At 40.5% G+C, this 24,603-nt stretch overlaps 1 protein-coding gene across 1 annotated transcript; it reads left to right on the forward strand.

The window, feature by feature from the left end:
- Positions 1-348: 348 nt before the first annotated feature.
- LOC121184788 (calcium-binding protein 7) lies at positions 349-18,599 on the forward strand. Its single transcript, XM_041042661.1, has 5 exons — positions 349-457; positions 15,440-15,583; positions 15,727-15,839; positions 16,878-17,028; positions 18,469-18,599. The coding sequence occupies exons 1-5, from the start codon at positions 349-351 to the stop codon at positions 18,597-18,599; spliced, it is 648 nt and encodes a 215-aa protein (XP_040898595.1).
- The last annotated feature ends 6,004 nt before the right edge of the window (positions 18,600-24,603 follow it).

Genomic DNA, 24,603 nt, shown 5'->3' on the forward strand with positions numbered 1-24,603 from the left:
TCACATGTGGAGCTCGTGTGGGTTAATGGTGATATATCTGTGTGCGCATTGTCTTTGTCTGAGGCAGCTTTCTCTCTGGTGACTTTGTGTATTATAGTTTTCCAAGCAAATAATAAAAATGCAATGAGGTAAGATACCCCCCCCTAGATTTTTGCTGCTCTCATTCATTGACCAAAAGCAAGATTTAGGCGGACACGCTGCGGAATCCACCGCTTGCCACCTCACCCCTCTCCCCCCATCCATGGACTTGCTTCTCCGTTCCCTCGGTGACCGTGGGGGGAAGTTGGGATCCTCTCTGTAGACATTTCTGTATGACGAGGGCGCAGGTGGCAGCCAAAGGTCGCAGCCATGCCGATGCATCCAGTCACCTCCACCTTGATGTACCGGGGGATCTGCACCATCCCTGACATCCTCTCCTACAGCGCCCCGGTGAACCTGCCTGAAGACGAAGTTGAAGGTGAGAGGATACCTGTTCGTGTAGACCCGAGGGTGTTCACGGCTTCTTGAAGCTCCGCGGGAGCTGTTTACTCTCAACAGGCTCATGTAGTGGCGGTGCATGCGGCTGTGGTCAGCTCCTGCGGTGGAGCTCATTCAAACAGACGCGCGGTCAGTACCTTGGACAGCGCTCAGTAATATTTGATTTAGCACGCGGAAAGAGATTTGAAACGATTGATTTTAAGCTTAAAACCTGTTTCAGGGTTTTGAAATGATTTTCACACCCCTCGTTTTTTTGTGTGATCTTGATACATGACACAGAATGTGCAAAAATAATCACCCACTTTGTTATCACTGTTACTGAAAGATCAGATATCTTGTTTCAATTTTCTTTCATTGATTGAAAATATAGATTTGCAGCTCAGTCAGAGGGTCACACAAGCTCTCAGTTCAGGAGCTGGCATGGTTATGAAAAAATAAGGAGTCTGTGCACCCTCTCGGCCACAAAGTGTTGCTTCTGGAGGTCAGCATTGATGCATTGGCTCTAACTAGAAGAAGAAGCTCCTGGGTGAAAATCTGGTTTGTGTAAGCCTGATTTCACTGGCCCATTAAGCGTGGCTGCACAGACTTTCTGATGGTCAGGTGGCTCAGAAGATATTCCGTCCCTTTTTCCTTCATTTGTGGGGTATGTGAAATCTAGATGATTCAACCAACATCCAGGGAAAATCCTCTGTTGATTAAAAAAGTTATTTGCAAGTCATTTTCCTACATCAACATAAACACTGAACCTCTGCAGCGGCACCTGATAGCAAAAGAAGTGACATCCCCCAACAAGCATGCTGACACATGACAACCATTCTGAGCAATTTGTTTTTCAGCATCCTAAGAATATTCATGCTTGGAGCATTTTGTGATGTGAACCTACAACATCTGCACATCATCATCATCATGCAGCCCCTGGGGCATTGTTCCAGTCCCAAAGCGTGTGTGATGACATTAAGTTCTTGCGTGGTTGTCATGCGGTGACTCTGTAAGATAGCTGACGCATGACTGCTGAATGATTTCTTCACTGCACCTCTTGTCCATTTTAATGTACACTTTAGACACATTTTTGACAGACGTTGACTGCTTTGCTGGACAGATTCAGAGAGATCAACACGCTCACGTGTCTTTAGAGGTGATGCATCTCTGATTATGCCCTGATTGAAATGTATACGTGTGAATTACAGACAAGCTGGGTCTTGTGAGGAATCTTGTCAGTGGGTGCTGGTGCAGAATATCCCAGAGAGATCAGAAGTGAACCGTTAATTGAACCTGCAGTTGCACACATTAGAGATTGCACAGCCACATGCTGTCTCACACACACATGCACACAGGTTTGCATCTACAATACGTGCAAAGACACACTCATAAACACATCATAGGGTTGGCAGAGAAATGCTATTCAGTGCTCAGGTTGATATTTATTAGAAAAGCTGAGTGGAAGAGGCTGAATATGAATTGGTTTTCACTCCCAAACGGTGTTCAATGAACAGAGGACACACACACACAGCACCAGAAATGTCCAGAAAGGACAAGAATGAGCGCAAGAAAGATCAGGGTCTTTTTAGGGTGTCAATGTGCCTTCTGCCTTTTTCTTTTTGTCTTTGCTTTGACACCCAACAAACTGAGCCTGTGATAAAAGGGAAGTACCAATCAGTGCCAAATTTGATCTTTACAAGATGTCATGCCCATGATTATAGCATTGCATCAGTCGGTGTTTTATTGTCAAACATGATTTCCAGTGTAAAGAGACACTGAAAGACAGAAATATATTTTTGAACACAGCAGTAGCACAGAAAAAAAAAAATGGGTGTCTCATATTTCAGTCATTTTTATCAACTCCAGAAGAAGCTTTTGGTTGCTGTGACTGAGGAATCTCAGTTTCCTTTTCAGCCTCCCACTTTAATTGCCAGTCAGCTTTGGATCCAATAAACAGACAACACTTCATTTTGACTTTAATTACTCAAATCCACTTGTACCCTCATGCTGCAGTGACTCTGTAGCAAGACAAAGTGAGCTCTTTGGGCTTTACAGCGCAACTTGTAGTGGCAGTTTGACTGGAGAAGCAATGGGATGTTTTGTGGAGAAAATGGGAGAGCCCGAGGTAATGCACAGTTAACAGCAGTGACAGAGCCTTTTTCAGCTGTTGTAGAGCATTAGTGATCCAGTGTGAGGGATGTCTTGCAGGTTGTGAAAGAGGCAGATTTAAAGGCAGCGTCACTGAGGAGATTGAATTTTGCTGTTGTCGTACAACAACTGAGATTCACAGCTTATACCTGCCAGGTGGCACAAAATGGGAATACTATGAATGTGACAGGGCTGATTGATTTGCTGAACAGATCAAAGCAGAGTTACTAAATTCTTTCCTTTATGACAAGATCTGGGCATTAAAAACTCAGTTTTTAGCTCCTGAAAACAATCCTGTCATCACACTCATCGTATTTTCAGCTGCTCAAAGATGGAGGACAGTGCTACAAGTGAGCGACTGGGATCACAATGCAGTTTCATTCCAAGCAATAATATGTTTCATGGTGATATGTTTACCTTTCTAATGGCCATTTCTTTTGAAGTACTTCTCTGATTTAGTAACTTCCTAAATTCTGTTGAGGGTCAAGTCATCTCGAACAGCTCCAGAACAACCTTGACGTTGATTTATTGGCTTCGCGCTTCAAGATTCTTACTAATTTTGTGACAATTACTGAAAAGGTAATTTTGAGTTGAAGACGTTTCAGAAGTCTGCTATTACATTTGCTGTTGTGGGTCTTAGATACCTGACCTGATGCTGACAATACCTTTTAAACAATACTATCATCTGAAATCCCAAATAAATCTAAAAGGATATCTGTTATTGTAGTTTTATAACACAGAGCTCTAAAAGGGAGTCAGACCTCTCTGAGAGCTCACTGACCTAAATATAAGCATCACTACGCAGAAAGACATACTGTACACTTCTTTGCCTGTGAATTACTTTTTGGCAAAAGAAAAAAGAAAAAGAAGAAGAAAAGAAAAACAAAAATTTGCTTTTGTTCTTTATAAACAGTGCGTTCTGTGTGACCACAATCAATGAGGAAGCAAAGTCAATTAATAGACAATAACAATAGACAAGGGTTAGCGTTGCTGCTGTATCTGCTGGATTGCAGATGCCGTAAAAGAAGGATAAGCTCTAAATTATAATATGCAGGGAACAATCTTGAGGACCCGTCAGTCATATTTTGACAGCTATGACGTTTCATAAGCGTCTCGTTGCTGAGAGCGACAATCTCCGTGTCTCCGTGACGTTCTCATCTCTTGAGAGATGGACGAGAATTGGCTGGAAGTCTGGAGTGTCACATGCATCAGCTCGGCCGTCAGGGAGACAGGGCTTTGTCACAAAACGAAATTGCACATTAGTGAATGTGTGTGTGCGCGAGTGCATGTATGAGGACAGGAGGCTCAAGTCCTATTGGCACGCATAGCCAAGGACTTGATTTTCAATTACTGGCTTGGACACTCCAGGGAATGGACCAATGGCACCGTACTTTGTGAACTAGAAGGCTGTCAAGGCTATAATTGGAACAAAATGCTATTTTTCTGATACTTGATAAGCCAATGTGTGTGAATATGTGTGTGTGTGTGTGTGGTAGTAGGTGGGGGGTGGTAGCAAGTACCTTAATGTACAATGATGCGAGCATAAATTGAATTGGACTCCATATTCTCCATTTCCCCTCCTACACAAGAGGGAGGAAAAAAACAGTTGGTCATATTACTGGAGCTCAATATAGTTTAGACCTCCTCCACCACTAAGACACACACAGAGAGAGAGAGAGAGAGAGAGAGAGAGAGAGAGAGAGAGAGAGAGAGAGAGAGAGAGAGAGAGCTCAGTGTCAATATCACTGCAGGTGGAATTAAGTGGGTAGCCCATTTCCACACTGCCTAACAACAGCCCTATTGGAGGCAGATTCAGAATAGTCCCAGGGCTGAGCTTAAAGCATTTGTAACAGGTCCCAGAATGAGGCTCATGTAAACAGACACCAGTAGTTTTCTGTAGGCACAAGCAAAAAACAAGACGGGAGCAGAGTGGCTGCAACTTTCCGACAAGGTTGTGTGATCAGTGCAGTTTATTTATCTTTGCACTTCAAATCTGTTCTGGCTTTCCTTTCATTATCTCCCAGTTTTCCTATGTTTAGACTCGTAGAACTGCACAGAAAAGCTCAAAATTACCAGAAATATAATGGTATGTATTCTTATTTCTACCTCCAGTTCATTCACTTATTCTTGTGTATACAGAAACATTGTTTGAGGAAAGAAATTTCTTTCAAGAACTAGTCCCGTATTCTCCCAGTGTTGTTGCTTACAGATTTTTTAGAGAGTTGTCTCAAAAACCCTGAAACACTTTTACTCTTTTTGGACCAAGTGTGTAAAGTAGTCAGTAAATTCTGACATTAAAGTAATTTAATCCATTAGACATACATGAGCAAGCTGCTAGAATTAGCAGAGCAAGAAGACAATTTACCAATTTTATGCGTAAAAACAGGAACATTTTAGCTGTAATTTATTGGAGAAGTGGCACAAATTAAATTAAATTAATTCATAACAAAAAATTAAAAGTTACATTACCATCCCGATCTATGTGCCTCTTAATCTTTTTGGAAGCAAACACTCTGTCTCAGTCATTTTATTCGCTTGTAGACGTCACTCTACAAATCCACCCATAGAAAGAGAGGAAGGCAGAGAAGAGAATTTTGCTTGATTAACATGACAGCCATATCTGATGGACATCATGTATGAAACAGGAACTCTTTTACTGCAAATGGAACCGGAATATCCAGTATTAAATTTGATATTCTAGTGAATTAATTAAAATGCCAATGTACACCAAAATTACTGTTATATATATCTATAAACATGTGTAATCACATTTATTTTTCCTCACTCTGTGCCACTTCCACTGTGTTTGGTTTGAACATGAAAGCTTTATCTTAATCACTGTCAAAGAAACATGAAAGTGCATCCTGAGCCCCAGCAGGATTGGCTCACAAGGAGCATTTTAAACACACAGAGCAAGTGTCTGCAGCAATCAAAATCAACGCGGCCTACAAATTTATCTCTTCATTTGTTCCCGCTCGTGGCAGAGCGAGGGGGTTTCCTTGTCTCTAGATCAAACTCAGATTTGGCTGTCACTCCCAAGAGACAGGAAGCTGGGATACTGGAAACAGGAAGTGATCGGAATAATGGGACCAAAGTCATTGAAGCCTCAAGCTTCTTTTATTTACCTTGTCATATGTAGCAACAGTGGGAGTCAGAATCCATGTGTACATTTTCACTTTCATAGAGAGTGGACACGTCTTTGCTATGTGTTCCCCATGGTGGATAGATTTCAATCCACCATGGGGAACACTGAGTATCTTTGGTAGCATGCAAATCTATTAAACAAATGGATTTCACTAAACTGAGGTGGGTGTGTCTTGGTAGCAGCTCAGGATTTGTTTGATTTGCTGCAGAGAATAAGCACCTCTGTGGGGGCAGAGATGTAGGGTTGAATGTTAAATCTTTTAGGTGAAGTGAACTCAAATAGGAAAAGCCTCCTTATTTGAGTGATGGGACTCTGAAAAGCAGTGCTATCGGCTTGTGGACGGGACTAATTGGGGAGGTTTTTCTTCTTCATGTGTCTCCTTGAGTCATAAATATGCATTTAGGATTTTTTTTCTTAAAATACTCAGGCTTCCATGCTGCACTTTATTTTTGAAAGTAGTTTGCTTTCAGTAGCGAAAATTTAACACATGCTACCGGGGCTTCTTTTTCAACATTTTTAGCTCTTCCCTTGGCAGAGTTTTTGAGTCTTTACAAATCGCTTTGACTGACAGCTGCTCAAAAAAAACACTGACACCACTGTGTTCCTAATGGCATAAACTGCCTGTGAGGCGATCTTGATGTTTCTGCTCGACTCCTACTGTAGCTGCAGCAGAAAACATTGACTCATTTCTTTGCCCTGAGGTGGAGGGTTGACTTCCATTCCTTTGGAAATACTTACATGAATACAAATGAAGATATTTAAAGACATATCGGCATCTGCTTGGCAAGACAGAAATTATGCACATAACGTATTGCTGGTGCAGAATCAGTGGGCGCTGTGGGGGTGTACTTCCAAGGGGTCAGCCGAGACCATTTTAAAACATATGCTGCAGCAACACATAACAAAATGACCAATCATGATGGCGGGGGATATGCTGGCTCATTTTCCGATTCAGATGTGTTTACCAAAACCAAACACTTATTTGTTTCTCCTGTTCACTACAGCTATTGGCTGCTATTATCAGGGCTCTCTCCCAGGAAGCCAGAATTAGTTCAATTATTGTTCTCCTGCAGAAAAAAAACACACCTCCCTTTACCCTAAAACTGGATCCGTTAAACAAACTGTTCATTTCCCTTTGCACAGATTAGAACCCCTCATACCACAGTTTTTCATCAAAGCATCCTCTCTCTGAAACAATACAGAAGCAAAAATGAGAAAAAAAAAGTGAATCAGGCTAATACATGAAGTGTTTTTCCCCTGCCAGCACCATTCAGTTTCCACTCTCTGTCTCTCAAATCCTCCTGACATTGTTACAAGTGTGGGAAACATCAGTTTATAACTCAGACGGCTTTTGTTAATGATTAACAAAGAAGAAAAGACATGCAGCATCAACAGCACTGACTGCTCTAATTGTTAAATTACTCCAAAGTTAAATGCCTATCAAGCTTGCGACATACTGAGAGATCATTGTCAGAATTTGACTATGGTGGTGATGGATTTGTGACTTTTTACTAAATAAAAACACTCCATCACAGGATGGTGGGGTAATATCGTGAGTGTGGAGGGACGGTGGAGGACCTGTAGTGAAATATCAATTTGTTTTGCTTAGGCTAAGTGCCTGAAAAGCCTCAGTCTTCCTGATAATCATTTAAAACCACCAAAGAAAAATAAATCACACCTGGGTGAGGAGAAGAAACACAAACAAGACAGGAAGATTAACTTCATCCACTTTGGAAAAGGACATGGTTCGTGACATTACAGATGTGCGGCACTAGGGACACCCATGAAAGCATCCTGCTCGTATATAATCAGGGTGAGAATAATAAATCTCACTTTGTACATCTTGCCGTTACCCCACTCTATCCTGAACCTCCACGCTCTACGTGAATGATGGAGAGTCACCTTACACAATCTGCCAGACAGACAGAGAGACAGACAGACAGGCAGGCAGGCAGGCAGGCAGGCAGAAATGGATTTCAAAATGACTCTCTGGGTTGTATCACCTGCCTGGATGAGACGAGCGGCATATGAAAAAGCTCTACTTGACATAGATGGTGATAAAGATGTGAGTAGAAATGAGGGTGAAAGTGACCCAGCACCACAGCCGCTGAGCCACAGGTTGTTTCAGTATAGTAAAACTGCTTCTGAAAGGTTTTTAAAAATGTGTGTTTTTTGAAATTTGTACTAATATTAGAAAATACCTAACAGTAAACACAAGTCTGAAAAATTAGGAAAAACATTTTATTGATTATAGATATATAAAGCATGTTTGAAATTTTGGGTAATAAGCTTATTCACTTTTTAGCTGAGAGTTAGATGAGAATATTGATACCACTGTAATGACCGTACACCAAATATGAAGCTACCATCTTAAAAAAGGCATTTGTTGTTTTCTTGACACTTTAACATACTGAACACTAAGAGTCTGAACATGTGACATTTGTCACTTCAGAAACCACAGTCTCATATTAATTCTCAGTTAAACCGCTGCTGTAATCTGGGATGACATCCTACCTTGCCAAATTGGGTTTTGTTGGAAAACATGTGGTGAAGATTAGCACGGAATATCATAGTAGTGCTGTGATTATGGCTGTCAGGTAGGTTGAAGTTAAGTCATTTATTTCCATTTTGATCGATTGCCATGAAGGAGTGGATCCAGCAGACTTTATTACCTGTGAAATGAACTGTGATGAGTTCTGGAAGGTGAAGTGCTTTTTCTCCCGAGTAATATTTCCTCCCTTTGATGAACAATACCGCAAAGTCTACACCAGACAATAACAAAATCCAACGATAGAAAAATGGCATCCATAAGCGAGCTCGTACTGTTAACGTGGTGGAACTGATGAGGGAGTGTCGGATAAGCTGTAATGCAGAGTGGAGGCTTCTGATTGTTCACGTCTGACCTTTGTTTGAGGTACTTCTCACGGCTTTTTGCCTTGTGGACATTGGCCCCGGCTCAGCTTGGTATCGGCTATGATGATGAAAACTTGCTAGCTTTGAAAACATAGAAGGAGGGAAAAAAACTGAGACAGATCAATGATTCCCCTTCCCCGCTGGAAAAGAAAAGCAAAAGAAAATGAGAGACGGGCTAAAATTTCACAGCCTTTCACTGACTTCAATCATTCAAGGTCAAGTGGGGTTGAAAAAGTTGGCTAGGGGATTTTTTTCTTATTGAGGATAAAGCACCCTGACCTTTCCAACTTTTTTCTCACCCTTTTCCAGTTTCTCTCTGTGGTCTTGTCAGCATTGCTTTGGCGAGGTTAAAGCAAGTTTCTATCCAAACCCAGAGATGGGATTTTTCCTTAAGACACAGATGACTTAGACTCTGCCATATATCCCTTTTGAATACTCCAGAGCCTTGTTAGAAACCTGTTATGGTAATATTCAAATCTTCTGGGTGCCCAAGTTGGCCCATATCCAGCTAAAGATGGATTAAGGTTGCTATGGGTGTTTAAAAATAGTCGCCCAAGGTTCATACACACACAGATAGACACACACACACACACAGTAAATCTGTGTTTTTCCCCACACTGATAAGGTCTTACATAAAGAGTGGGTGTGCTGTAATTACCGATCCAAAGCAGCCCCAAGCAGATGCACGTCTGACTGAGGCGAAGAGGATCTCTGGCTCCGAAAAACAGGACCTGGATTACATTCACGGACACTTCACCACTACAAAAGCCCCAGCATTAGGCCGCTCTGCTCAAAGTGAACTGCGTGTAATTAGCAAAAGTTTTCACTGATGCTAAATTTAGCCTGAAAAGGGCTAAAGCTTTTCAGGCGTGCCTCAAAAATCCAAGTAAATGTTTTCCTTGTAATGTGTTTCTGTTCAGTGAGGATGAGGAGAGTTTGTTTCACACATTTTTTTCTGATTATTTGTTTCTTATCTTATGCATACAGCCAAAGATGATGATGGCACAATAAAAATATACTGACTTTATGGCTATTTCGTAGAATAGAAAGACGATGTCATGCTCCTTGTCACTGATGTTTCACCTTCGTCATGAATCAAAGCATTTGTCTGCATGAATCAGCTCCAATTCCAAGTGATTCCTGGCTTTGCCAGACTGTTCAGCATCACTGTGCTGCAGCAAGGATCCAGTGCACTTCATTGATATACAGCAGTGTACGGGGGAGAGCAGTGCAATGGGAGTACACTGCACCTTTCTCTTGTGGGAGTTCAGCCTCAGATGCCTGGCTCTCGCAGCTCACGATCTTAACTTGGGCTTTTCATCCTCTGTCAGATCACACCACAGGGGACTGCATGGCATCGCATCTTTGAAGGCCAACAAGCACCTCTCTACATCAAAGCAAATACCACATGCTTTCAACAAAAATATTCACACCTCCCTGGCGGAGCTGTGGTCCCAGAGACCGAGCGGTAGATGCAACAACAGCAGCTTCTCAATCTAAAAAAATGCATATTAATGAGGTTATAAAGTAAAATTTAATTGAAACTGAAAGTGAGATTAGGTTGAGTTTAAAGAGACCAGAAGCAATAGAAATATCTTCAGCAATAAAAGAAAAATTGAAAAAGGTGACTCTAATTTAAATGAAGTGGCAGGTTCATTATTTGTCCTGTTTTTATGTCCAGTTCAGACAGTTCAGAAGCAACCCTCTCTCCCAGAAATTACATTTATATGCAGCTAATACGCAACAGCAAAGAGTTTTGAAGGAGAAATTAAAAATAAAGTGCTTGCTGACTTGACACGTTAATCAACATTTAACTAAAACTACAATTTTTTCCAAAACCTTAACCAAAATGCTTTTCTTGACTAAACCTAACAACAGATGGCACTGGATGCAAACCTCAGTCTCTGGTGTGACAGCTGTGCAGCACTTTGTACGACCCCCAGCCACCTCGTGGTGACAGAGAGACACTCGTCAAAAGAGATAAAATTTGACTTCAGCATGAACAGTGACTCATTTACTTGCACACTGCTCATTCCTGATCTCTAAGATGAAACGTCTTTTGTGTTTGAACACCCAAAAATGTGATGGTATGATGCTGGTAGAAATTATTACATACACTCACTGGTTCCAAAGAAAAAAAGAAAGCTTTGTGAATTTAAAGCTGCTCTAAAGCTGCTTGTAGCGACTAACCCGGCAGAGAATTATAACCTGGCTCCACAGCTGCCCTGAGCTGCTGCCGTTTTGGTTCAGTCTCACCACTCTCATCATCTTAGTTCCCAGCTGCAGCAGGCAGCTTTTTTAAGCAAGAAAAAAAAAGGTCTGATTAGCCTACTCTACCTGACACACACCAAACGTCAAACTAAATTAGCAAACTTAGCGACTAACTGGTGAACACAGCGGAGAGACTAAACAGAGCAAACATGTTTACAGCTTGTGATGATTGATGAATGATTTGTGGATTTTCTCTGTCTTATTTCCTTGTCCATTGTTTATCTTTGGTTTTTGAAGTGTTGCTCAGACAACACAAGCAATTCGACAATGCCGCCTTGGGCTGTGGGAACTTATGATGGGCATTTTTCACTATTTCCTCTCACTTTACAGAATGCACACTGAATGAGATGAATGAATAAAACAATTCTTAATTTCAGCTTTAGACCATATCATGTTTAATGATGTTAAACAGGTGTAATATGAAACAGTTGTGTGATATAATATGAGGAATTCGCCAACAGTGTGAAATAGCCCTATCTCTTGTCATAAGGGTTTGCAAAAGGATCACTATCCCCTGCTTTATTAGTTTTTTTTGGGGGGAACATGAAAGTGGTTTGTAGCCGCTGACCCACTCGTGCTTTAATTATGTGTTCCTCTTATTGAGATCAATTTATTTCAGGGCTACATGACTAAGTGGTGGTTAAATTTTGGCAATTCCCTTTCTCTGATTGGGCAGGATAATTCAGGTCATTTGTGCGGGCATAGACCAACATCAGAGCTGTTCAGTATCTTTGCCAGAGCACTTATTTTCAGTGAAAGAGAGATCATTTTTTTTACTCTGACAAAGGCACTTTCTCTATTACAACAGAGTCGCTATGGGGGTATACATGTGAATTTGGCCCATTTTGAGCTCACGGGCTTAGGTGAAAATGGAAGATTATAGTTATCTCTCATGGGGATAATTAAGATGGAGTGGTATCTCTTTGAGAGTTTATCTATCTGGATGGCGTGTGGTCAAAAAGAAAAATTAATTCTTTTAGAGAAGCATTAGTCAGTATCTTCTGATAAATTGTTGGAATGGGGTTTACAAATGGTCTGCTTTTCTTTAGACATTTGTTAGTTAATTCTGGTAGTACTCTGTCCCGATTTCAAGCAGAGGCAAGCAGCTTTGATGACATATTTGTAATGGCCAGCTTTTACGGTTATATATCTCACTGGACTTGATAAGCCTGTCTTTACATTTCTGGCTCATGCAGAACTGAGGCATTTGTATTCTGGAAATGGTTTGTGACAGAGTATAAAATCCTCCCACAACAAATTGTGAGCGTATTTCTTTACCAACTTTTTAAATCAAATATGCTGTACGCCTCTCAGAAGTCAGGATGTTTTGTTCACCTTGGCCTTTGATCAATAAATAAAGCTTTCAGGGGAGACAGAGTATTTGCCAAAACTGTTTTGGCACCTTATTTAAGAGTGTGTTTGCCTCCTGCGACGTGGCAACATGTTTTTTTTTTCCAGCGAGTGTCTGCTGGAAAGCCCCTCTCTCTAAAGTAAACAGATGGAGCGGGGACCTCAGGTGTATACTGAGGTATTGTTATTCTATAAAAAATAAGATCACACCCAGGGAAAGAAAAAAGAATACAGCTCGAGGCTCTCGATGATTCAAACTAAACCTCCACTAAGACATTTTGCAGGGAAAAGCAAAGTGAAAAATAGCTGCTGCGAATGTCACTCGGCTTGGTTTTATAAATTGCATGCCCAGATGTAATCCATTGTAATACATGATTGCCAAGTACCCTTGTCCCTGTGGCACTGTTTCTATTCTGTGGACGTGTACTTGATTTCAACAAACTATTTCCTGAAGCCTGGCTACGACATTATACACAGAATGACACACACTGTTTCCTGCCATCATTGATATTTTATGTTTTGTTTTCCAACTGAAATATTTGTCACAGACTGTCACGCTGTGGATTTTGGCCCGAGGCTCGGCCATTCGTCGCCATATTGACACCCCTGTAAATCACCGGCGCAGCAATTCCCATTTACAAGTCTTTGGGCTTTGCAGGGGATTGATAAAGTTTGTTTAGTATTACACTTCAGTAACTCAACAACAGCTAATTGGCTGTAAACAGAGAGAGAGAAAGTCATTTGAATTTACATTTGAATTTTTATTTTGAATACCTGGAAGGCTGTTTTTGTCTGTTGTTAACAGAGACAAGTTATGCATTATTTAGCAACAGCGTTCGCTTCTTGTTTTGTTGTCATTATTCATTGATAATCCAGTATACATTTTCTCATTTGTACTCTTATCTTTCCTCTGACCTAATCTGTAACTCCCTGCCAGCTTTCTATACACCTTATTTCCCTAAATCCTATTTTAAAAAAAGACGTTTGTTCAATGATGTATTTCAACAAACACTAGATTCAAGAGATTACAGACATTACATGTGACCTTCTGAAGATTTATGCTGTACATCATCTCCTGCTCTGCTCTTTTGTGGGCTAATCAGGCATGTGACACGTGGATGTGACAAGTCAAAAATTGTGGGCGACTGGGTTGTGGATATTATTGCATGTAAATGAAGGGGTTCAGTCCTTCATTGGAAGTAAACAAGCAGAGAATAAGGGGAAATATGTGGTGTGGCTGAACGGAGGAATTAACTTCTTAAGGGTTTCCTGTTGTGATGGGGGCTTTGTAACAGTGGGAGGCATCTTTCACACTGCCTCTCAGAGATCAAACTGTGCGTCCAGCACCGTGACAGGTGATGGTGTTTTGTCTATACTTGGGCATGGTGGCTCTCTAGTTCCTCTGTTTATCTCAAAGTAACTCCTGTTACGCTGCTAATTACATAAAGCACATTACTCCAGTTTTTCATTATCGAGTTATGTTAAATGGGTACTCTGGGTAGTCTATGGAGCCTCGAGAGACAGATTATGAATGGTCAAAATCGTATTAAATTTTAGTTCTCAGTATGAGTTTGTCGCAAGGTTGAAAATCTCGGAAGGATTATGGCAGTGAGGCTGAACAGTGGAGGTGAGATTCAACATGGCAGCGTCTCACAGACAGCAGCCAGCAGACACTGAAAACAAAACCTATTTTATGGATGAAAACTGAAATACCTGAAATTCATTTGCTGCTCTAAATCCAGACAGAATAATTATTACTATTACTATTACTATTATTACCAACACAACATGGATTCCAAATCTGTCAAAAGTACACCACAACCATCCAAAAACTAGAACAGAAAGACGCAGGGCTCTTCCACGTGGATGATATTCAATCCACAGAAATTACATTTAGTCTCCTGGCTCGTTTTGTATCACTTAACAAAGAAATAAAAGACTTCCAATCATGAAGTGAAATGTACTGAAAATTGTACAAAACTGTCATGAAAGAAAGCAAACTGAGGAACAAAAAAATTCTGGGCTTACAAAAGCGAAGTATTGGAGACAACTTCGTCTTCTCTTGTCTTAAAGAAGATCAAATAGCCTCATAATGACTCTAAGCTCTAATGAAAATGACCCTTACACGTTACGCTGTGAATAAGATGATAGATTATTTTCAGACCTCAGAAAACTCCTCCATGATCACAGAAGGCTTTAATACTCCCAAAGACAAATGAACTAAACTTGACAGATACTTTATAGATATATGAAAATATATTTATTTGATTTCATTATGTCCTTAAGATTTTTTTTTTCTCATCCAAGTAACAACACAGACTCCCAAACAGCCCATCCAGTTCTTACACATCCAACTGGTACTGAGCAACACAAGCACCCTGGAGTCTTCTTTCTCCCCACGACTGAATGCAAGTCCAATAATCACTCAGTTTTAGTTGTGATTTGGTCCACCAAGTCTGGAGACAAACATTTGGATCTCTTTGGCTCCCTAAATATTAAATCTTCTTCACAGTCCACAAATTTACCATTTTGTTACAGACCTTTTGTGCTGTGGAGCTACCTTAAAATCTGTTCGGCTCTACTATCAATACTTTCACATTACAGGGGTTTAGTTTGATTTTGTCATGTCAGCACTTACACATAAGCGTTCAGCAATCATTCAATCAATCAATCATTCATCCTAACCATTTTATTTTTAGTTTGTCTTTCTTTTTAAGAAATGATAGGATCGATGGGAATCAAGGAAACCACCAGAATCCCACACTTACCCCACCTCGTATGACAGTAGAATATTTTCTTGCTTGGATATTTTTGGTGTAATTTATATCATTTATAGCTTTTCAGACTTTGGCGGCCAAGAGAATAGGACTTAATAGGTTTCATTCATCCCCATCAAATTTAAAATTTGGACAATTTGTCCTGATCTCAGCTTTTTTTATTAATTTTATTTTTTTTATTTTATTTTTTTTTGTCATTTTACTGCTGGAATTTGTTCTCCTAAGCTGCCAACCCACATATAACTATGACTCAAGCACTGATGTGGCATAACAAATGTGTGTTTGGTGTGTGGAACATTTCCCACTTTCATATCCTGTTCTGCTGAAAGACTTCAGCTTGTGTGTGTGTGTGTGTGTGTGTGTGCGTGTCTTTTTGCAGAGATCCGTGAGGCCTTCAAAGTGTTTGACCGCGATGGGAATGGATTCATCTCAAAGCAGGAGCTGGGAATGGCCATGCGTTCCCTGGGCTACATGCCAAACGAAGTGGAGTTGGAAGTCATCATCCAGAGACTGGACATGGACGGTGAGGCAAACTCACAGCTTGGATTTTATCATCTTAAGTACCAAAGCATAGAAGCTTTGCTCTGTATTAAAACTATAAAACTGGGCTGCAGTAGACAGTAAAACCGGCGATACTATAACAGTAACTGCTCCTCTTTTCCACAGGTGATGGCCAGGTGGACTTTGAGGAGTTTGTCACTCTTCTGGGCCCGAAGCTGACGGCAGCTGGGTTGCCAGATAAGTTCAACGGCACTGACTTTGACTCCGTTTTTTGGAAGGTGCTCATTATTCAGTCACTCACTTCCTGCCAATTAGAGAGAAGATAGACAGCAAACCTCCAAGTGCAGAAACATATAGACTCAGACACTGTACGACTTTGAAGGACAACCACTTTTAATTGCAGCATCATCTGTGTCTTTACTGGGAGGATTTTAATCTTGGAGAGGGTTTGATTCCCTGAAGAACTATAACCATCTTCAAGACTTTGACTTGGTATCTCTGCCTCTTTGTGTGTGGTGACAATCTTATTTACTTAGAACATTCATGTCAGTTTCTATATAAAATAGATATTAATTTATTTACAGACACCTCATTAGATAATCAACAACTCACTTTGACAGTGGGATGGAAATTAATGAGATGGAGCTCGTGTCAAAGCCGTCTTTGTTGTAGTTACGTGACAACAGTGGCAGAATGACGTGAATGAAAGTGAGGCTCCAAACTGAGCGCCAAAGAGACGGGATTTATGGGAATTCTTGGTGCAGTCAGTGTACGAAAAAAGAATCAGAACCAAAGACACATGCTGGGAGAGTCGAGAAACCCAAGGGACTGTTGCAAAGGCCTCATAGCATCACATAACATTATATAACAGAATAGTAGTATCAAGCATGTGCTGCTGGATTGCTCACACAGAGCCTCCGGTCACACCGGTGAATTGCAGCTCAGGCTGAGCTGAAAATGGGTAACATATAGGCTTTGCAAACAGGCACAGATGCTGCATTTTGTTTTTAGTTTTTGGTCTTCGTCATTCACATTTGTTTTAGTAACTCAAATTTCACCTAATACCAGTGGTGGATTTTTCTTCCACAACCCGATGAAATTTAAACTCAGCTTAATCTTTTTCCATACACTTCAGTTTCTGCTGCTATTGTTTACTTCCTCTTTATATGTTTTGTGCGTGTGTGCGCCTACATGCTGTATGCATGTTTGTTTAAATGCCTGTCTTTGCACTTATGTGTGTGTGCTTGTGGTATTGCACTCACCAGCCTGTGTCCATGTTAATGTTCAGTAATGCGTGTGTGTGTGTGTATCTCCAGTGTGACATGCAGAAGCTGACGGTGGAGGAGCTGAAGAGGCTCCTGTATGACACCTTCTGCGATCACCTTTCCATGAAAGACATCGAGAACATCATCATGACCGAGGAGAACCACATAGAGAACCCTGAGGACTGCCAGGTGGATATAGACAGTAAGGAAGAACCTCCTATACTTAACAGACCTCTGCTTATGTTGTTGTGTAGATTGTATTTCTTGGACAGTTTTCCAAACTAGACAATGTCATGTCCAGACTTAATCTTTAAACATTTTAAGGGTCACTTCACCCAAATCACACACACACAAGTGCTGGACCAAACCTGATCGACATTCTTCAGCTGAGCAGAGCACGTCATAATCAAGAAGACATCATTTGTAGTCTTTCACCACACTGCAATGGCAACATATTAATGATAATGTTTTTTTCAATTAGCACATTACAGGTTTCATTAGAGAGTCTCACCAATCCAGCAATCACACACAGAGAGCTGTGTTGTTTAAATGGCAGAGATACCAATTACTATCATCACCAGCCTCAATAGATCATAATGTACTCCAGCCAGTCATCAGCAGTGCACAAAATGCTGTGCCCTCTTAGGCAGCTGTTTTGTAATTTGAGCAACTGTGCACAGCAAAAACCGTGGCATTGTTCCCTCTCTGCTCTTGCCTTCTCCTCACCCGTAAAAAATTACTACACTATTGCTAAAGTTCCATCCGCCCACGCAGACTCTGCACGGAGAACCCCATTCTCAGGGGCTCATTTGAAAGTCGTTGTCAGAAATGCAGGAAATCCCTAACTGAAGCAGAAGTGGAGGCAGATTGAAGTAAAGTGTCCTCACAGTGATAATGTAAATTACACCTCTTCAATACTTCAATAACTGGAATTAACTGAGGAAGGTAAATTGGTGTCTCAACGGGTGGAATTTTCCTTTAGTGGATAATTTACTGGGAATGCTTTGCTTTTTTGTGGGGTTTATATAGTCATTTATCTAAAGTGTAGATTAAATGACTGTGGGAGCTGTTACGAAACCTTTCTATGATTTACAATGAGAAAATCTCTTTGTTGCTGTTGGAAAAACACTTTTTGAAGATTTGAGGTGTTTTTCTCAGAGAACAGCGATGACCTCCGGAGGAAATAAAGATAAATCAAAAGCAAGATCAATGAGAACCATTTTAAAATCTCTTCTATTTGGACAGAAATGAGGTACAACAGAAGTTTCTATTCGAACACTTTGCTTTGCTTCACCTGCCTTGGTTCTCACTTCAGATGATTCTGCAGGTATACTGCATCTTTTGCTGGAGAGCTGGTGTTTTGATGAGCATCCTTTAATATGCCAGTTAGGCGTCAGTCCATTTGTTTGTTGTTCCAAAACTCCAATCAACATTTCATTCTAGATGCAGTTACGCAGCATACAGGTGTGAAAACAAATTTTCTTGGCTGTGTTCATCCCTAATAATTGTGTTCATGTAATTGTAAGGTTTTGTGATGAGCTCTTTCGCTCGGAAATTACTATCAGATATCTTTCAAGCATTAAATAACACCCGATTCAATGGATCTTCAGGTTTCCCTCCCACTTCTTCTGTTTTTCCACAGGTTCCAGCCCGACGCAGCAAGTCAAGCAAACGTGTGTGCGCAAGAGCCTGATTTGCGCATTTGCCATTGCTTTCATCATCAGCGTCATGCTTATTGCAGCCAATCAGGTGCTGCGGAGTGGCATGAAATAGGAGCTGTGGCATGTTCAGCCTTGACCACCACCTAAAGGCTGCCCTACAAATAAATGACTGAGAGATACAGCTGAAAACAAACAACAACAAAAAAAGCGAATACAACAGACAATCACACAGCTGTACAACAGGCTAACATATGACTGCAGAATAACTGGAATCACAAAGGACACTACATGAGTAGGACTTTGTCTTGGGGACAGAGACATGCTGACAGCTTACAGAATATCCAGGACAACAGGACCTCACATACAAAGACAGCAGTGTGTTTCAAGTGGACAACTGACTATACATATCACTCTTCGTAATACAGCATTTAGTATTCATTAGCTATGTGCATTTGAGCAGTGTTGCATTCAGTATGGTGGCAGCTATAGAGAGAAGTGTAGTGACTGTCCAGTTTTGTATTTGTCCAGTGTACCATGAGGTTTATTATAAACGAGTAGAAAGAAATCTGTGAAATATTGTGGGCACATTGGAGAAAATGTATACCTGTGCAAGGTCTGGAGTGCAAAGCATCGTGGAGATAATGTATGTGGTGCAACATTGTTCAAAAACCACTTGGGAATAACAATAGCTTGGTAAGAAACAGATAATGGGAAGGGTTTGCAGGGAGGTGCATGTGATTGTGTGGACGGTTTCGTTCATTCAAAGACTGCAGGGCTTCAGCCTGAGCAGGCTGGAGAAGGGTGAAGCAGGTTAACAGCTCCTGGGAGGAAGGTTTTCAGGTCTGAATGGACAGGTAACTGGCTGGAAAGTGGCTGGACATGCAGTAAACACTCAACTCTCTCTGTCTCCACAGCGGGGCTTTGCAGGCCTCAGAGGATGACCATCATCTATGCATGAAATGCATGGATTTAAACAGTTGTCTTGACACATTTGTAAAAGTTCTTATCAATGTATAAATCATCATGACTGTGTAACAGAGCTGTTTCCAATCACTTAATGACAACTGTGAGCAACTGTTTGTGGTGCGGGGTATAAGCAATCACAACAAAAGTTAAAGCATACAACTGCATGAAAAAGAAGGGCTGCTTTAGTACATGCTCGTAAAAAAATATTTTCGGGATTGCTAAGCTATGGACCTCTTGCCTCGCCTGATGGCGCCTGATGATCATCTCTGACTGCCGCCGAAGAGCAAACAACTTCAAGATGCGTGTGTCACTCAACCATTTAAAGAATATGCATCAAAACTGACCTAGCTAGTAGTGGGGATACAAATGTGCAGGAATGTATTTTGTTCTTTTTGGTTGTTTTTCGTCTGGACGTGTTGCTATAGAGCAATAACTGTATGTAAAATAGACATCTCACAGCGCTTTGAACAGACAGGAATCTTCAAAAACGTTAGCACCAATGGACCAACTGACTGCTGAGGTCAGAAAATTTTCTATAGCACTTTTCAAATTAAGGTTTTGGCAATACAACAGAGACACTGGCTCTGATGTTCAAATGGGGAGCGCCCCTCCTATTCAGTGAGACACAAAGATCAGACAGATGAGTGGAAACCTGTGTGTCAGAAGCTGCCCAGTGCTTTGAAGTTGGACAGGGGCCAAATGGTGTAAACTGTTGCAATAAAACATTAATATCTGTGAAGCACCACATGAATTTGACTGGGTGTAGTTTAGATTGTTGTGCATGCATCTGGGTCAGGCCTGTCATCATAAATGTGTATTGTACATATAAACCAACTCAACCAAAGCTTTGAGGAATCTGTGACAACAGAACTGGGCCACAAAACAAGAGCAAGCTGAATAACAACTGATAAAATTAACATATGAATTAATAAGAAACCCAAAATCCTGCAGAAGTCCCACAGCTGCTTGTACTCTCTATTTTCTGATCAGTAGACCTTCATCAACCTTTCCTGAAACAAGGTGAAAAAACTTTTTAAAACCAAATTTGAATTTTTGACAGGGCAAAGGCGTGTTTGGAAAGTCAAAAGAAAAAAAAAAAGTCCTTCAAAATGCCCTCAAAAACAAGACACAGCAATACAGAGATCTAAATAATTCACATCTTATGAATATCCCCTTTTAGGATCGCTATTGGCAGCTCCTCAAACTTGGATCTCACACAGGAGCCAAAACCTCACAGAGGCAACAAAATTAGACTACCCTATCGCCCAGAGCCAGGCCGGATAATGATTATCTGACGCACCTGGACAATTTGTCAAAAGTGTCAAGTCTGTGGGGAAAACACTCAGAAAAAAAAGAGAAAAAAAAGCCCATTTATTAACAAATACCTTTGTTTCCATTTTGCACTTTAAGATGTGCTTCAGCGCACAACAGCAACAACAACTCACCGCCATGATTGTTCATCCATTTCCAGATATGGTTTAGGCATAAAGAATTACTTTACCATAGATTTATCTATTTTTGTGATAAGAATGTGATGGAATAGAATATTAACTGACTGACTAATGATACTGTCTCATTCGTTTTCTATTATATCATAACTGAGGGAACATTTTCATGGGGAATAAAGTTATATTAATAATTTGATTTGTTGCCTTATTCTTTGAGACACTTTGGCATTATGCATAGGCATGAAAACACTCAAACCATGGGTTTATTATTTATCACCAGAGCAAAATATACAAACCAATATTTATTTTCTTTTTACAGATGAAAAAAAAAATTGTATGAACTTGTTGATAGTCTATTGAATGTTATATTTCCATTGATCTGTACTTTGATACGTGTCTTTGGATCTTGCAGAAATGTTTATTGACCATGTGATGTCTGTTCATGGACTCCACCTGATGTTCTTCTTCTGTGTCTGTGGAATGGTATTTCACATGAATAAAATCATATACCAACCATGTTATGTGTCTGTGAATAAATTTCGATTTGTCAAATCCTCCATCACACACCTGCGAAATGTCTCTATGAAATGCTGAGGATCCGTTTCACTTTATTGATTGACATTTTGACATTTCAGATTGAAATCCATAGAAAGCAATGGGTTTTTCAAGGTTCGCTGAATCCATGGATTGCTTTGAGACGCCCTTTGGCTTAGCAGAGTGTTTTGAGCCCCGTCTGTCACATTTATCCCAACAAAATCACCTCTTAAATCTCTTATGTTCACTAGCAATGTTCAGGCTGAAGTGTGTGTGTCTGGCAATCTAAAGCAGACTTGGGGATTTTAAATTGCAACAATAACACATCAGAACTGCTGGTTTAGGTGTACAGCATATGTAATTATCTATGCTAACTCTGTGTTATAAGTTGAACAGTGCATTAAGTGATTTATGACCTTGTTGACCTTCAGCTGGTGCAGTAACAATCAAAAACTGAGGCATTCCCTACAGTTGTGCCTTTCCCTTGAGATACGGCAGCCTGTAATGGACAGCGAGGTAGCTAAAATCATCCTTGCACATGCACATACTGGACTAATGATGGATGTATGTCTGCATGTACATTTGCTTTTTCGACATCATCACGGCTCTTTTTGCTATCAAATGTTGTGATGATATACTGTATGTTATGATGCTGGTCTCTTACCCACAGCGCCATGTGCTGCTGCATCCTTGAGCTGCTGAAAACGCAAGTGGGTGGTGAGAGGAGATTAGGACTGTCTTGAATTGCCAGGAGGTGGAGGGTTTGTGTCCCAGAACTGAGTCTGAGCCAAGCAACAAGCTCTGAAGGCTGGAAATCTAACTTCCCTTTGAAGAAACTGATACAAAGAGTTTTGGTCCTTTTTATATTTTGTAGAATAATACCTATTTTAACTTTTTTACCTGACAAAGGCATTGGATTGCATAGGTTTAAACAGTTTTTACTAAATCTGAGTTTAGTGAAAACAAATAGGCCTCTTCCAAACAGTTAATACATTAATTTTTCTATTAAAAGGTAAAGGTGCAATTACAATAGAAGTATAACATAGATTTATGTCCTTTAAAGTAAATCCAATAAACAAAACCTTTATGTACACAACGCACTGTCTGCTATCGTGCACAGCTGTGGTAAATTTGCAGCCTGATGTATTTTTCTATGTTCACCACAAAAGCCATTCAAATCTCTCAATTCTTCGTACTGAAATATAAAAAAAAGGGACTGACATTGTTGTGAGAGACAGCTATGGTACGGCTACTGCCCTGGAATCAGAAAACTGTGTGAAGATTCATGTTGCATGTTACTGATTCCTCAAACAGAAATAGAGAAAACCTCTGAAGTACTTCTGAAACATGCTGAGATGCACACATCATACGTGTATTGAAATAGCAGCAATTTAAGATATCTTTGAATAAATATACCAGACTGGATAAATAAATGAGGAAACAAAATATTTGGAGCTCCAAATAAACTTGGAATTTTCTGGAGGGAGAATTGTATAAGGAGGCTCCAGAGAGCTTTTTCATGTATTACTCCACTGAAAGTATGTCAGTATAAGAGCCTGGATCAGTGATACTGATTCACTCATACTAACCGATGATTATTTTTGAGTGGCCTATCACATTTTTTCAGCTTGATATGCTGTACAAGGTTACAAAAGTTGCCAGAATGAGTAACGGTTTTGTCGTTCCCAGAGGGAGAGGAAATGGGAAAAGTATTTCATTTCTTTTGTCTCAACATTAATCAGTTGCTGAATGCCTCAAGGTGAACACTGTAATCAAAAAGAAATAAGTGGTGTGACATTCATCGTTTTGTGTCCTGAGTAAAAACCTTGGAGATACGAGAAAAAAAAGAAAAGAAAACAAAAGAACAGCCACCATTGACTGACGAACCGTTACGGTGACCTGATGATCAATGGAGTTCGGAAAATGAAGTTCCACATGAACGCATAAATCATAATGGAAGAAGAAGAGGCACATGTCAGTTTCTACATGGTGGTGGAGTGCCAAAATAAAAAAGCCTTGTTTTTTTTGTTTTTTTCAGGAGAGAAGCCAGATTTAGCCCAGATTTTTCTGTGGGATCAGTGACTCATGGTAACTTTATTACTCAACTGCAGGGTTCAGAAAGAGCACTATTGCATCAGACCATAAAGGGCTTTCACTGAAGTGCTGCATATCGCCAGCGCCTTTGTGCATCCAGGGACGATCTCCCTCCTTGGAAAAGCTTAAAGGCTTTTTATTTAAAAAAAATATATATATATATCTTCATGCTGCTTCAAAAGAACAAGCCAAGGTTTGACATGGTTCTTAATATGACTTAAAACCCAGAGATGGCATGAGCCCATGGGTGGTAGAGAAAGGACACGAGACCATGTTTCAAAAATAAGATACTACCTCAGAGCTATGCAAACCCCCGGAGGAAGTTTTGTTAACCTCATTACATCTTCAAAAACAAAAAGGCCAATTTAGCATGTTTTCCTCTCCACCATGCCTAAATAAGCACTAGACCTCAGCCGATATGGTGGAGCACCAGTGGTAATCAAATTTATTTATCTGAGGGAGCAAATTAGAGAGCAAATAAAAGTTTGTTCTGGGGATCTCCAAATCCATAAAAAGCGTATTTAGATGGATAAGCAAATGTTCACATGGGAGGACAATATTCATGCAGGAAAACACTAAATGTTAAATCACTAATTGCTTGATTCTTTGCCAGTCAGGTGGATAATGTGTGTTTGTGTGCAGACAGTGAATGTGAATACAGATGTTTGCAAAGTGAGGGGCTCAGAGAGAAGCTCAATCTCAAAATTAAAAGCTGCACACTCTTGTTTCTGCCAGCTCTTTCAACCGTCCTCGTTCTCCTGGGTGTCTGGGCAAACTAGGTCATTATCATTTCCCAGTAAGATGCTGAACACATTTGCACTATCCAACTAAGTTAATCGTCAAGGGACCGTCTGTAGTGTTTGTCAATCACCATCAATTTGGACTGCCCAGGCTGCATACAGATTACATGTTTGTGATCTATACGTGCAGCAAATTTTCCGAAAAGACAGTACTGTAATTTGTATCAGTGCATATTGCTGCATCAGATCGCATTGTTTTCGGCAGGGACATTAGCAGTCACATCAGGCCAGGCTATGATTTCCCACGGAGTGCGAGTGATTAAAAGGACCGGTT

This window comes from Toxotes jaculatrix, chromosome 7 (genome assembly GCF_017976425.1).
Source record: "Toxotes jaculatrix isolate fToxJac2 chromosome 7, fToxJac2.pri, whole genome shotgun sequence".
NCBI classification, from domain to species: Eukaryota; Metazoa; Chordata; class Actinopteri; family Toxotidae; genus Toxotes; species Toxotes jaculatrix.

Excerpts from the sequence above, each read along its gene's own strand:
- LOC121184788 (XM_041042661.1), top strand. The coding sequence starts at position 349 with ATGCCGATGCATCCAGTCACCTCCACCTTGATGTACCGGGGGATCTGC. Across the intron at positions 458-15,439 it reads GCCTGAAGACGAAGTTGAAG|AGATCCGTGAGGCCTTCAAA; the intron begins GTGAGAGGATAC and ends GTCTTTTTGCAG. Across the intron at positions 17,029-18,468 it reads CTGCCAGGTGGATATAGACA|GTTCCAGCCCGACGCAGCAA; the intron begins GTAAGGAAGAAC and ends GTTTTTCCACAG.